Below are 15,075 nucleotides of genomic sequence, written 5' to 3'. Positions count from 1 at the left end.
TTCTCAGAGATTTCTTGTGTCCCAAGGAGGAAACCTGCTGTTCCTTGCACTGTTCTCATCCGTCTTCTCCTCTCCACTCCCTGTGTCCCTGCAGGTGTTGTCCTGCCTGGTGCAGATTGCCTCTGTGCGCAGGTCCCTCTTCAACAACGCCGAGAGGGCAAAATTCTTGTCTCATCTCGTTGACGGAGTTAAACGAATACTGGAAAACCCCCAGGTGAGTGTTCCAGGTATAACTGAGGCTCTACTTCCTCTGCATCATATTTTCCTCACCAAAAATCCTTCATAATGTCCTTATCCCCCTCGAATATTCACATGGACACTTGGCACTGGGAGAAGAGAGTGATGTCTTGCTGCTCCCTTTTCCCACCATTCCTCCACCAAGGGAGGTTCAGGGTGGAAATATTTCTTCACTGGAAGAGTATTTAAGCACTGGGACAGACTGCCCAGGGCAGTGGTGGAGTCACCAACCCTGAAAGCATTGAAGAACCAAGTAGATGTGGCACTTCATGGTGTGGGTTATGGGCAGGAGGTTGGACTTGATGATCTTGGAGGTGTCTTTCACCCTGTTGGTTCTGTGGTAGTCTAAGCTCCTTGCAGCTGCCTGCAGAGCTGTTTCTGAGTTCTTCTCCTCTTTCTGTCCCCTCAGAGCCTGTCAGACCCCAACAACTACCACGAGTTCTGCCGCTTGCTGGCACGATTGAAAAGCAACTACCAGCTGGGAGAGCTGGTGAAGGTGGAGAACTACCCCGAGGTCATTCGTCTCATCGCCAACTTCACCGTCACCAGCCTGCAGGTACACGTGGCCTCCTTCCTCCTGTGGGGCTTTTCTCCCTTGTCTACTCCATCACAACCTCTTGTGTGTTGTTTGCACGGGAATTTGGGTTGGTTTTACCCAACCTGCAAACTCTGACTGAATCCTCAGTGGAGCATTGGTTAGTCAGTGAGTTCTTCCTGCATGGAGCAGGAGCAGTGTGGGGACAGACAGAGCTGCCAACCCTCCAGAGTCTTTCCACATCCCAACAGGGAAAAAACCTGGTTCAGTAAAGCTTATTTTTAGACTTATGTCTCACTTCGCTATTCCAAGGCAGTTGCAGAGTTTGCTAGTGATAGGAATATCATCCCATATTCCCTCTGGGTTTTCCACTGGTATATGCAGCTTGTAACCACAGCCCTGCCCAGAGCAAGGTTTAAACATTGTATAGCTTAGATAATTGCTTTTGGTTGTTAAATTTAATGTCTGGGAAGCAGGTTTGAGCTGGGCACTGTGTGGAGTTGCTGCAGCTACAGCCTGAGCTCAGGGGGAGTTGGTAATGAAGCCTCAACCACACAGCCTGGAAACTCAGCATTGCCTTCCAATGGTTTCTGGATGCTGCTGATGCCACTGAATCCAGGTGTGCAGTGAAATTCGTTGTTGAATTGGCACCAGGTCATGAAAGCTTTTTAGCTGTTGCTGTATCTAGTGGAAGGTGGTGGAAGGAGATGAACTTTTAAGGTCTCTTCCAATCCAAACCATTCAATGAGGCTATGTTCAGGTGTCCTCAACATAAGAAGGACATGGAACTGTTGGAGCAAGTGCAGAGGAGGCCACGAAGTTGCTAAGAGGACTGGAGCATCTCCCCTGTGAGGACAGGCTGAGGGAGTTGGGGCTGTTGAGCCTGGAGAAGAGAAGGTTGTGTGGAGACCTCAGAGCAACTTTTCACTATCTGAAGGGGCTACAAGGAGCCAGAGAGGGACTCTGTGTTAGGAACTGCAGTGGCAGGACAAGGGGTAATGGGTTCAAACTGAAGGAGGGAAAGTCTAGGTTCTATATGAGAAAAACGTTTTACTCTAAGGGTGGTGAGACACTGTCCCAGGTTGCCCAGGGATGTGGTGGCTGCCCCAACCCTGGTGGTGTTCAATCCAGGCTGGATGAGCCTTGAGCAACCTGATCTAGTGAGGAGGTGTCCCTTCCCAGGGCAGGGGGTTGGGACTAAAGGTCCATTCCAACCCCTAAATTCTATGATTCTATGAAAGTACCATGGGTAAAATAATGAAGATCCTAACTCCCTGGTTTGTTTTCCCTCTCTTTTCCTCTGGAAGCACTGGGAGTTTGCTCCCAACAGTGTTCACTACCTGCTGAGCCTGTGGCAGCGCCTGGCAGCGTCCGTGCCCTACGTGAAGGCCACTGAGCCTCACATGCTCGAGACATACACCCCAGAGGTCACCAAGGCTTACATCACATCCAGGCTGGAGTCTGTGCACATCATCCTCAGGTGAGAATGCCACAGCTGGCAGCACTTCTCTGGTTAGAGGGTTGGGGCACCGTGAGGAAAGACTGGGAGAGCTGGGATTGTTCAACATGGAGAGGAGAAGCTTTGGTGGGACCTAATGTACCTTCCACAGCCTGAAGGAGCTACAGGAAGGATGGAGAGAAACTATTGACAAGCGCCTGGAGTGCTAGGGCAAAGGGAAAGGCTTCCCACTGCCAGTGGACAGGGATAGTTGAGAAACTGGGAAGGAATTTCTCCCTGTGAGGTGCTGAGGCTCTAGCACAGGTTGTCCAAAGAAGCTGTGGCTGCTCCATCCCTGGGAGTGTTCCAGGCCAGGTTGGATGGGGCTTGGAGCAACCTGGGCTGGTGGAAGATGTCCCTGGGGGTGACAGGGGGTGCATTGGAACTTGATGATCTTTAAGGTCCCTCCCAACCCAACCCAGTCCATGATTCCATGCCTGACAGCACCTGAGCAAACACACAACACTCTGGTGTGTTTCTCTTTCCAGTTTTCCTTTAAAAACAGCTCAAGCACAGGAAGTTTTGTGAGTCACCAAAGGATCTCTGAGGGAGGCTTACCTAAATCATGTAGCCTGTCTCTTTTTTAGAGGAGATTTATCTGTTTTAAGCTGGTTTGGTTTTGTTGAGGCCTTGTTTAATCTCAAATGGCTGATCTGATCCGTGTCCAACGTGTTCCTGGTAGGATTGCTCTCTCACCAGCATCCACAGCATCCCCTGTACACCTCAGGTCCCTCAGAGCAGAGAGGAGTCGCCATGCAGAGCGTGAGTCACTTCATTTCACACCTCTGCCCTAGGATGGCACAAATTACACCTCACATTACCTTTGCTTTTCCATTGGTTTGAGTGCAGGAATAGCTCCCAGGATTCCACTGCAGTGGCTGGACTTGTGGGGGATGGATTCCCCTTTGGGTGTCTTTGTGTTGGGTGAAAACAAGTGGTCAGATGGAGGAAAATAATATCTCTCCTAGGGAAAACTAAAGGGCTTATCCTTTTGTCTCTATCTTTAGAGGTTGTAGCTGCCTCATCCCTGGAAGTGTTCCAGGCCAGGTTGGATGGAGCTTGGACCAACAAACAGCTAGTGGATGGTGTCCCTGCTCATGGCATGGAATTAGACGAGCTTTAAGGTCTCTTCCAACCCAAACTATTCCAGGATTCTGTGATCTGGCAATGCAAGGGAGGAACAGCAGGTTTAGCTAGTTCTGGAGTTCATGATGAGTTTATTGCTGAGGTTAATGTATGTAGAGGAAAAGACAATGAGAGCTCTGAGATGGGAAGTTTTGTTGTAGAAACACAAAGCAGAGACTGTTCTGGGCACTGCATATTCCGCTCATAGACCTGGATAAGTGTTAAAAGACCTGTATACGTGTAAGAAGACCTGGATGAATGTTAAAGATCTAGGGAGAGGTTACTCCCCCCAGGTTCTGTTGCCCTTTTCCACCTGCAGCACTGCTGTCCCCCTGATCTCTGGCTACAGTGATGCTCAGGTGTTGGTCTGTGTCTCTCTCCATCATGACAGAGGCACAGCCAGTCCCTGAAACTGCTCTTTGCATGGGAAACACCCTCAACCCACCACAAAGAACCTCATGGTATGGTTTGCACCATCTAAGGGTTATAAATCCTTGTCTGCTGTGCTTTGTCCCTGCTCAGGGATGGCTTGGAGGACCCCCTGGACGACACTGGCCTCGTGCAGCAGCAGCTGGACCAGCTCTCCACCATCGGCCGCTGCGAGTACGAGAAGACATGTGCTCTACTGGTGCAGCTCTTCGACCAGTCAGCCCAGTCCTACCAGGAGCTGCTGCAGAGTGCCACTGCCAGCCCCATGGACGTGGCTGTGCAGGAAGGTGAGTCTGGACACAGAGCTGGGGCACATCCTCAAAGGAACTCTTCCAGAAGGACTTCATTCCTGGTAAAACCCATGCAGTGGGGAGGAACATCTCCCACACAGTCCCTTAGGGAGGTGCCTGCATGGCACAGAAGGGTTTGGGCTGTGGACAGACACTCCCAGCACACACCACACTGCTGGATGGAGATACTGCTGTGCTGCAACTCGCTCCATTCCCTTTTTTGGGGGGAAGTATAGTGCATCTCCTTGCCTGGTCTTCCAGAGACAAGTTGTGATGGTGTTCCCCATGGAACATGGGATGGGAATGCCCACTCCATCCCTCTTTGGCCTGAGGTGGGATGTGGGTGCCCTTTGGCCCCTCCTCACTGGCTGTAGACATTTCTGTCCTACAAGTGACTCCATTCCTGTACTGTGGAGAAATATAATGCATTGCACCGAATCTCCTGGGCTGGAAGGGACAAACAAGGATCATCCATTCCAGCTCCTGGGCCTGTACAGGACACCCTAATAATCCCACTATGTGCCTGAGAGCATTGTCCAAACACTCCTTGAGCTCTATCAGGCTTGACATCTCCTTTCCTCATCTTCCAGAGACAAGTCATGAGGGTGTTCCCATCCAGCACTGCCCACCCCATCCCTCTGTGGCCTGAGGTGGGATGTGGGTGCTCATTTGAGCCTCCTCACTGGCTGTGTGGCAGAAACCTCCAGCTGGTTGATGGTGATGAGTAACTGGGAGTTGAGATTTCACCTGGTGCCACTGTCTGAAGTGGTTTGTGCCCACAGCCCGGGTGGGCCCAGCCTGGAGGGTCTGTACTGGCCCAGCTGGTTGGGTCAGGAGTTGTTTAACACTGGCCACGATACAGCAGCTCCTTGCGGGTTCAGGTGTCACTAGGTTATTCCTCTGTGGCTGCAGCTTCCCCTTCCCTGGAGGAGTTGGGGGCACCAGCAGAGGTATGGGAGTTGTTCCTTTTCCTTCTGAAACAGCAGTCTGATCCCACCCAGTCATTCCTTTTGGTTTTCATGGGGGAAATCTCCACATGGTGTTGACTTCTCCACAGACTTTGAAGGAATAAACATTCCCTGCTGGAATATGTAAACACAGAGTAGCATTTTCCAAGGAAGTGACTTTCTACAGTGGAAAAGCTTTGAATAATGACAATATTCCAGGTAAACCTGGCACTGTTGTCTGTCTTCCAGTAAATCCTGGAATGGTTTGGACTGGAATCCTACTGCTCCAGTCTTGGAGTATCATAGAATAGAAGCTCCTCAGGGCATGTGCTCTGTGTACTTAAGCACCTTGTGTCAGGGAAAAGGAGCCAATATTCCCCTGGCTGCCTTGGGGCAGGGTGGGATGTGTCAGGGATCAGTACCCCAAGGCACTGTTGTCTGTCTTCCAGTAAATCCTGGAATGGTTTGGACTGGAATCCTACTGCTCCAGTCTTGGAGTATCATAGAATAGAAGCTCCTCAGGGCATGTGCTCTGTGTACTTAAGCACCTTGTGTCAGGGAAAAGGAGCCAATATTCCCCTGGCTGCCTTGGGGCAGGGTGGGATGTGTCAGGGATCAGTACCCCAACAGCTCTCAGCACCTCAGTGAAGTTCTCCACCAGCTCATGGAGGCTCGCTCCTCTTGTCTTGTGCTATTCTGTGGTGGCCTTGGCAGTGCTGGTTTAATGGTTGGACTCATGGAGTGGTTTGGGTTGGAAGGACCTTAAAGATTATCGAGTGGCGAGGGGAGGGGCCCCCTTCCACTAGCCCAGATTGCTCCAAGCCCCATCCAACCTGACCTTAAACACTTCCGGGGATGTGGCACCAAAAAATAGCAATGAAAAGATTAAGATGGAAAGATCTGTTGTAGAAACCCAACCAGAGACTGTTCTGGGCACTGCACATTCCATCCAAAGACCTACACAATGCCAGAGGTGTAAGAAGAGGTCACTCCCCCCAGCTGGCAGAGCCAGACCTGTCCTCCACACATGGAGACATTGGGGTGGAGATAGCCACCAAAGCAGAAAGGTACTCCTGGTGCCTGTGGGCAGGTGAGATAAATCAAACAGGTTGGAAGAGACCTCAAAGATCATCCAGTCCAACCCTACCATGGTTACTAGACCATGGCACTAAGTGCCACATCTACTCTCATCCTAAAACCCTCCAGGGATGGGGAATCCACCACCTCCCTGGGCAGCACATTCCAATGTCTGATCACTCTCTCTGTAACAAATCTCTTTTAATATCCAACCTAACCCTCCCCTGGCAGAGCTTGAGTCTGTGCCCTCTTGTCCTGCTGCTGGTTGCCTGGGAGAAGAGACCAACCCCCACCTGACTCCAACCTGCTGTCAGGGAGTTGCAGAGGGTGAGAAGGTCTCCCCTTAGGGTGCAGGTGTGGTGAGTGACATGGGGCTGTGTGTGCTCTGTGGTTTCAGGGCGCCTGACGTGGCTGGTGTACATCATCGGGGCCGTGATCGGTGGTCGGGTGTCCTTCGCCAGCACGGACGAGCAGGATGCCATGGATGGAGAGTTGGTCTGTCGGTAGGGACCCACCACTGCTGCAGGCAGCCAAGGAACTGCTGTCCCCCACATGCCACCCTCTGCTTCCCCTCCTGTCACTCCAAACCCAGTGGAGTTAGCCAGATGATGGCTGCAAAGTTGTGTAGGGCTTGGCTAAATTGGAAGTTTGGGTTAGGAGGAGAAGGAGAGGGGAAGAGCATGTGAGAGGGGGTGAAGAACTTAATTACTGACTAAATGAATGATGATTTGGGTGAGGGGAAAATCTTTGCCTAGTTGATTCATAGTGTGTTTCATAGTATGTTAAGGGGTTGGAATGGAGCTTAGAGATCATTTAGTCTCAACCTCCTGCCCTGGGCAGGGACACCTCCCACCAGAGCAGGTTGCTCAAGGCTTTAGCCAACCTGGCTTTGAACACTACCAGGGTTGGGGCAGCCACAGCCTCCCTGGGCAACCTGTGCCAGTGTCTCACCTCACTCACAGGGAAAAACTTTTTCCTAATATCAAATCCAAATTTCTCTTTTTCAATTTTCCCCATTACTCCTTGTCCTATCACTCCAGTTCCTAACTAATAATCCAATAATAATAATCCAAAGTGAAATTTGTCCCTAAATACACTGTGAATGTTGCAATTCTAAAGTTTCAACTTTATAATACCATCCAACACATGCTGGATTTGGGGATTGGAAATCCTGCTCAGCTTTATTTGATGGATGTGAGAACATGGAGCTTAAAACCTCAAGTCCCACTGAAAGGTTTCTGCCCCAGAGCCTAATGCTCCACATGGGACAAGGAGCTGAAGTGTGAAAATGTGAAAGCTAAGCTGTTGGTAACTCAAGAGGTAACACCAAGCTTTGGCTTCCTACAAGGCTCATGAGTGTGAAAGGGGAAATTACAAGGCCCCATACACATTTCAGTTCCCTTCAGCAGCACATATGATGAATGTTCCTAGAATCATAGTATGTTAAGGGGTTAGAATAGACCTTAGAGATCATCTAGTCCCAAATCCTGCCCTGGGCAGGGCCACCTCCCTATAAATCTATTCCTAGTTGATCTTCTTTCCCACTTTGACCTTTGTGGCACTTGTCAAAAAGGATATAATTGGTTTTGCCCCCCAGTTCTGCTGCAGGTGTGTTATGTCCCCCCAAACTCTCCAGCCAGGTCACAGGGTGGTTCCTGCAGGGCTCACAGTGGCCCAAATGCAGGGAGAGGGTTGCTAGGGCTCTGAGAGAGCAGCAGGTTGTGGTTCCTCAGGTGGGTTTGAGAGCCCGACCAGTCACTGGTGCTAAAGCACCCAAAACTCACCTGTGCAGCATGTTCAAACCTGGCAGCAGAAGGGATGTAGAAGCCTTACAAAGGCTTTACACCAAAGAGCAATGTGCCCTAGGCAGGGTTTGTTACCAGCTCTGCCACTTCTTCACCCAAAATGAGTTACCACAGAAAGGAAGACAATCTGTTGTCCACAGCCTGGCAAGAGCAGCACGTTGCCAGACATCCTTCCTGGCTGGCAGAGGCCTTCAGCAGGGTGTTCTCCCCCTTCCCAGGGTGCTGCAGCTGATGAACCTGACGGATTCCCGCCTGGCACAGGCTGGGAATGAGAAGCTGGAACTGGCCATGCTCAGCTTCTTCGAGCAGTTCCGCAAGATCTATATCGGAGATCAGGTGCAGAAGTCTTCCAAGGTAATCACTGCCCTTGGCTCTGGCTCTCTGGGCATCCAAACCCCACTAATCACTTCTCTTTTCCAGTGAAAACAAGTGCCATTTCTTGGTTTCTCCTCTGTTTAGCTGCAAATACTTCCAGGATGTGTTTGCTGTGGTTTCTAGATTTGGTTCCTTGTGTTAACTTTGCTATCCCTGAGCTGGTTTGGACATTCCATGTCAGGAAGGAAAACCATGGCAGTAGCCTAGAACTGATACCTGAATTCAGTTTGCCTTTAAGCCTTTGTACTTGTGACCACCTCGTGCACCCATGAGACCTCTGAGCTTAGCATCTCCCATGCCTCCTCGGCTCTGAGGTGGAGATACATCTCCATCCTCTTCATCCCAAGGCAGCTGTAGGTGCATTGGTGCCTCTTTAGAGGTGTAAAATACCTATTTTAAATAGAAAATAATCTGTAAAGAATGTGAATATCATTGACTCCAGATTTGGGGTCTCTTCTAATCATAGCCTTCCTTCCCTACCCTGGAGAGTTTGGAATCCTTGATAAGGGGCTTGGAATTCCAGGCAAATACACCAAGATCCTGGATATAGTTGAAGGTGGAGGAGCATGGTTGTTACGTCCCCTTTTCCTAGGAAAACCAAGTGCTCCTGCTGTTGTGTAGATACCTGAAGCTGCTGTGACTAAGCCAGGAGGAAACAGTGATCAGGGCAGGGCTTGATGTGGATTCCATCAGTCAGACAGCACAGAGATGCTGTGATAGGGAAATCCCAGAGCACACACACCCTCCTAGCACACGTGGCATGCAGGGAGAGAGAGGGAAAAGCACCTCATCCTTGAGCATTCCCTATTTCCTTGGCAGCTGCTAACCTGGTGCTTTCCCTGCAGCTGTACCGCCGCCTGTCCGAGGTGCTGGGGCTCAACGACGAGACCATGGTCCTGAGTGTCTTCATAGGAAAGATGTAAGTGTTCCTGCTTGCCCCCACCACAGATTCCAGGCTTTACTCCAAGGTACAACCAGGCAAACTGGAATCTGAGGGAGTCTTGTTGAGTCTAACACGCTTAGGACCATGTGGCTACTCGAGAGAATTCCAGGTGTTGATCAGGGCTTGAGTCAGGCACAGTATCCAGGGTTGAGTTATCCAGGATTGAGTTATCCAGCACGGAGACACAAAAACACAGCAGGAGAATGGATTCTCTTCCGAGTGGTGCTCAGTAAATCAGCTCAGAGAGGGAACAGCTCCTGATGTGCCCTGGCACTTGACTATTGGCAATCACCAGCCACGAAAGCTCTGTGGGAGGGACTGACAGCTCCTTCCAAGCTTCTCTTTGCTCCTGAGTCCCAGAATAGTGCAAATCCTTCCCTTAAATCTCTGGGAGACACCAAATTTGGCCTCTTCTGGACCCAACCTTTTTGTCCTGGCTTTGTTGTAGCATTTGGAGCCAATTGAGTAGCTCCAAGCTGAGCCCAGTGCCCTGTGCCTGGTGCTGTGCAGCCCAAAGCTCTGCCTTGTTCAGCATTGCCCCTGTTTTTACCTGCTTGGGGCCTTGCTCACCCCTCACCCCCAGCTGGGCACAGCCCCCAGGGCTGAAATGGCTCTCCTGGAAGGAGCAAGGGCTACTAGAATTCTGCAGCTGACAGTGGATGGTGCAGGTGCAGAATTGCATACGTCTGCATGTAGTCACTGCCGCAGAATTCTCTTACCCTTGCTGCAGAAACCAGCCCTGGAGTGCCCCAGAATTCCAAGGGCCTGGCTATGGGCCAGTGTAGGCTTGGGAGCCAAGTAGTGAAGATTATCTGAAGGATAATTTTCTAGTCAACCAAATGTAAGTACAGTGATTTTATACCAATATTTTGTGGCTTGTGATGTCTGTGGTTTCGGTGGAGGGTGGAGCTGATGGTGTTGGGTGATGAAATTGGAAGAGTCCACCACACAGCCAAAGGGAATGTGAGCAAACTCCTCTGATCCATCCCTGTTGTCCTCTTCCCTAGCATCACCAACCTGAAGTACTGGGGGCGATGTGAGCCGATCACCTCCAAGACTCTGCAGCTGCTCAATGACCTCTCCATTGGATATCCTTTTGGGAAGAGCTCTTGGGTGCACACAACACCTAAACCTCAGGAGGAGGGAAGAGGGATGCAGATGTTCAGCTGGAACAGGAACGTGGCACAGCTTCCTGAACTCCTGAAGCTTTTGAGTGGTGAGAAGAGCAGAGTGGGAGTGTTTGCTCAAGGCCTTTCCTGGCTGATGGATTGCAGGGAATGGCTGGAATGTAGAGTTTGGGATTTTGGGTCATAGTTGCTGTGTAGTTGACCATCCACAGTCAGTTCCCAACCTGTCTCCTGTTTTTCTACATGTTCTTCCTGACAGTGAGCATTGTACCCAGCTAGGTGAGCCTGCACCTCACTGCTCCTCATCTCTTGAGGATTAGGTGGGAATTGAGAATCCTCAGCCCTTAGCACAGGAGGCAGTTCAAGGTGGTGATTCCCAAATTAGGGATCCTCAGCCCTTGGCACAGGAGGCAGTTCAAGGTGATGGTTCCCAGAATTAGGGATCCTCAGCCCTTGGCACAGGAGGCAGTTCATGGTGGTGGTTCCCAGAATCATTAAGGTTGGAAAAGCCCTTGAAGATCAAGTCCAACTATAAACCAGCACCATATTCACCACTAATCCATGTCCCCAAGTGCCACATCCGAGGGCTGGTGACTCCACCACTCCCAGACAGTCTGTTCCAATGCTTTGCACCCCTTTCCATGCAGAAATTTTCCCTAATATCCAACCTAAACCTCCCCTGGTACCACTGGAGGCTGTTTCCTCTTTAATCTGTGTGTTCACTGCAGAGACTTGTGCAACTTCGTTGCTCTTGGAGCAAATAGAATCCACAATATATTGAATAACACAGGCACAAATCCCCATCCAGTGTAGCCTGGAAGTGCTCTCAAGCACTGTAAGGATGTTCTGCTGGCTCTGCTTTCTTGTGGGAATTCCAGAGGCATTTCCTTAACCCCCTGCACATACAGCAGTGTGAGGAAGCTGGTGAAGCTGAGCGCTGTGCAGTTCATGCTGAACAATCACACGGTAAGTCCTGCACCTCCTGCTTCCTCCTCACCCCTCCATCTGCCCTTGTGCAGCTGAGACAGTCCCCAGGGGAGACAATTCAAGCCCTGGACACACTATGGAATTCCCCTGGCTCCCAGGTGCTTCCATGGTCCTGGATGAGGCTCTGGAAAGTGCAGTCTCTGTTCTGTCTCTGTTCAGGTTTGAGGGGATGGAATTTTGGGACATTTTGCAGCCTTTGAGGGGTTGATGTGGAGGTCTCTGCTCTTCACTAAGCCAGACCCATCCCTCGTGGGAGTGTTTCAGGCCAAGCTGGATGGGGCTTGGAGCAAACTGGGCTAGTGGAAGGTGTCCCTGCCCATGGAGCAAGATGAGCTTTAAGGTCCCTTCAACCCAACCCATTCCATGATTCCATCTCCAGAGCAAAATGCAGGAGACTGTGATGCCTCTGCACACACAGACACACAGCAGTGAGCAATGTTTATGCAGTTTAAAGCAGAATGTAACGTAGAATACAACAGTAAGAGCTGCAGTGCCTCAGCTGCCACTCAAAAAGTGCTGACTGGGAAGAAGTGCCATCCCTTGCAGGGGTCAGGCCAACTGCCTTGGGCTTGGAGCACTCCTGGTGCTCTCTGGGATGAAGACTTAAAATCAGAAGTGACAGAATGAGCAAGGAGAAGGCAGCAGCAAAGGTTGGGAGTGTGTGGTTGTTTGATGCCCAGAGAAGCTGTGGCTGCCCCATCCCTGGAAGAGTTCCAGGCCAGGTTGGATGGGGCTTGGAGCAACTTGGGCTGGTGGAGTGTGTCCCTGCCCCTGGCAGAGGGTGGAATGGGATGAGCTTTAAAGGTCCCTTCCATCCACAACCACTACATGATTCTATTCTGGGATGCTCCTATGTTGGAGCAGTAGGACTCCAGCACCACTTCCAGGAGGTTTGCATTCCCTGGTGGGATGAGGAGCTGCATTCCTTGAGTTCGGGGATGTTTTTCAGGCAGTCCCACCACATCCTGCCTTTGGCCCAGGAGCTGCATTCGGTCCAGGCCTGCTGTTTGCATGGAGAACATGAGCAGAGTCACTTGGGAATGTCTGCAGAGAGCTGAAAGGTCCCCGTGGGTAGGGGGCAGATTCCTTCTCTGCTCCAGAGGCAAAGCCAGGCTTTCTTGTTCACCTGGGCCTGGGGAATTCCAGGATGAGGGATGGTAGCACTGAGTTTTCCAGCAGGTGGGATGCTGTTCCCAGCAGTGCCTGTTGCCCTCTGGTGGCCTCTGCTCCGGCAGGGCTGGGGGTTTCCAGCCAGGTGAGCCTGCACCTCACTGCTCCTCAGCCCTGAGGATTAGGTGGGAATTAGGGATCCTCAGCCCTTGGGACAGAAGTCAGTTCAAGGTGGTGGTTCCTAGAATTATTAAGGTTGGAAAAGACCTGTTAAATCAAGTCCACCAGCACCATGTCCTGCACTAATCCATGTCCCCAAGTGCCACATCCACACTGCCAGGTGACTGGTGACTCCACCACTCCCAGTCAGTCTGTTCCAACCCTTTCCATGCAGAAATGTTCCCTAATATCCAACCTGAACCTCCCCTCATGCCACTGGAGGCTGTTTCCTCTTTAATCCATGTGTTTTCTCCCTTTGCAGAGTGAGCACTTTTCCTTCCTGGGCATTAACAATCAGTCCAACCTGACTGACATGAGGTGTCGGACGACGTTCTACACTGCACTGGGACGTCTGCTCATGGTGGATTTAGGTACTGGAGGCTTTTCCTGGGAATCACAGCTAAATTCTGGGATTGGGATGCTGGATCCTGCTGTGTAGGGAGCTCTAAGCTCCTCCAGGAAAGGATGCTGAGATGGGAAAAGCCAAATGAGATAAAGAAAAAGGGGAAATAAGCTCCTGAGTGGGTTTGATGCCACATTGCTGAGGACAAGCCACTGCAGGTGGTGCCAGCAAGTCTGGGGCTGAATTTTTCCATCAGAATATTCCAAGTGTTTTCCTGATGTGGCAGAGTTTGTTCTCAGCCATCTGTAAGTCATTGGCAATGATACATCACCTGTCTGGAACCTTCTGGTGTCTCTGGCTCAGTGTGACTGCCCAGCACAGGCAGAGCTGCAGGACACAAGGATGTGCCGTGAATTTTCTCCTGATTTCCTCTTGGTTTTTTCCCTTTCAGGGGAAGATGAGGATCAATATGAGCAGTTCATGCTTCCCCTCACAGCTGCCTTTGAGACTGTGGCACAGATGTTCAGCACAAACACTTTCAATGAACAAGAGGCAAAAGTAAGTTGGATGGGACATTCCCTTTTATCCATGCTCTTTTTCTTAGGGACTTGGATGTTGTCAGACAGGCAGGAGAGCAATAACTTGTGCAGAGTGGGAGGTGTTCTTCCTTTGGAGTGATGGGACCTTCCCTTCCATGGCAAGGGGGGTGCCCTGTACCCCTCAGGTGTGGTTCAGGATTGGGGCAGGGAAACACTTGCAGCTTTCCTTCCCCTGGGAATGCAATATCCCAGTGCTGTCCCTGCACTGGCACTGAATGGGAAGGACTGTCCAGCCTGGGATTGACCTCCAGCATGGACAGGGATTGCTGTTGGGATGGGAGGAGGGAAGTGGAGCCAGGGAGGGAGAGATTCATGTGTGTTTTATCTTGACATGTGTTTTCTGTTTGGATGCAGAGAACTCTGGTGGGTTTGGTGAGAGACCTGAGGGGAATAGCCTTTGCCTTCAATGCCAAGACAAGCTTCATGATGCTGTTTGAGTGGATGTATCCTGCTGCTGCCCTAACCCTTGAGTCATCTGTCTGCCACAGGATGCCTGGCTGCATCCTAATGGCCTATTTTGCCCTGTGAAATCCTGACTGGGGTTTCTCAGCACTTTTATAGTACTCAGTGTCCTGTCTCTAAGCCCTAAAATAGCTTTGACTTCGTCTGTGTGCAACCAAGTCATCTACAAACTGCTCTGAGCTGAACTCTTGAGGTTTTGCCGAGTGAGCCTAAAGAGTTTGACCTGTAAATTGCAAAGGCTTTAATGGGAAACACAAAGGCTTTCATGGGATCTCTCCCAGCAGCACCAAAAGCATTTCCTCCTGCTCCCTGGAGCCAGCAGCACTGGGAATGTGTCCTTTGGGGAGGTCTCCTTGTCCTTTTGAAGCCCAAAGAGCACAGTGCTGGGCTCCAGGTTTGCTGTGGCTGCTGAAGGTCAGCTGTCTGCACTGACAGACTGTCTGGCTGCCCTTGCTTTCAAAGGCTTCTGGCTTCTGGTTTGTCTTCTAAATTCCTTATTTTTATTAGGGTTATTATTTTTCTGTGCAGTAATGAGTTACTGTTATCAATACTAACGCAGCATCTCTGGTTAATCCCATTAATGAAGCTGCTTTGCCAGGTTTTTGTGCAGTCCAAAATACACCTTTTGGTAGGAATTTTGCCCTTTTAAAACAGCCAGATTCCTTAGCTTTCCCTTGCAGTTACCCATCCTACATGCCCATCCTGCAGAGAGCCATTGAGCTCTGGTACCACGACCCAGCCTGCACCACACCTGTCCTCAAACTGATGGCTGAGCTGGTCCATAACAGGTAGGAACCTCCAGCACCTGAGAGCTGACAGGGATTTCATGGAACCGTGGAAAGGGTTGGCTTAGAAGGGGCTTTAAAGCTTATCTCTGTCCCTTTGTGTCTGTCTGCTGCTTCCTGTGGGTGTTGGTGCTCGGTTGTGTTCTCTGTTTCGATCTGTTTATGCTCTAAAAGCTGCCAAG

At 50.7% G+C, this 15,075-nt stretch overlaps 1 protein-coding gene across 1 annotated transcript in view; it reads left to right on the top strand.

Moving 5' to 3' along the window:
• XPO7 (exportin 7) overlaps positions 1-15,075 on the top strand; it is a gene marked incomplete at its 5' end in the record, with an annotated part of 34,887 nt that overhangs the window by 11,991 nt on the left and 7,821 nt on the right. Inside the window, 13 exons of the mRNA XM_009072592.1 lie at positions 95-214; positions 647-793; positions 2,080-2,252; positions 3,918-4,111; positions 6,536-6,641; positions 8,162-8,297; positions 9,164-9,237; positions 10,269-10,349; positions 11,291-11,354; positions 12,967-13,075; positions 13,499-13,605; positions 14,001-14,089; positions 14,789-14,896. Of these exons, the coding sequence (XP_009070840.1) occupies positions 95-214; positions 647-793; positions 2,080-2,252; positions 3,918-4,111; positions 6,536-6,641; positions 8,162-8,297; positions 9,164-9,237; positions 10,269-10,349; positions 11,291-11,354; positions 12,967-13,075; positions 13,499-13,605; positions 14,001-14,089; positions 14,789-14,896 (1,508 nt within the window). The remainder of the gene's footprint in view (positions 1-94; positions 215-646; positions 794-2,079; positions 2,253-3,917; positions 4,112-6,535; positions 6,642-8,161; positions 8,298-9,163; positions 9,238-10,268; positions 10,350-11,290; positions 11,355-12,966; positions 13,076-13,498; positions 13,606-14,000; positions 14,090-14,788; positions 14,897-15,075) is intronic.

The sequence above is a fragment of the Acanthisitta chloris genome, unplaced genomic scaffold (assembly GCF_000695815.1).
Source record: "Acanthisitta chloris isolate BGI_N310 unplaced genomic scaffold, ASM69581v1 scaffold9114, whole genome shotgun sequence".
Classification (NCBI taxonomy): domain Eukaryota; kingdom Metazoa; phylum Chordata; class Aves; order Passeriformes; family Acanthisittidae; genus Acanthisitta; species Acanthisitta chloris.
Note: the sequence above shows the minus strand (reverse complement) of the source record. Positions and strands in the feature narration are given on the sequence as shown.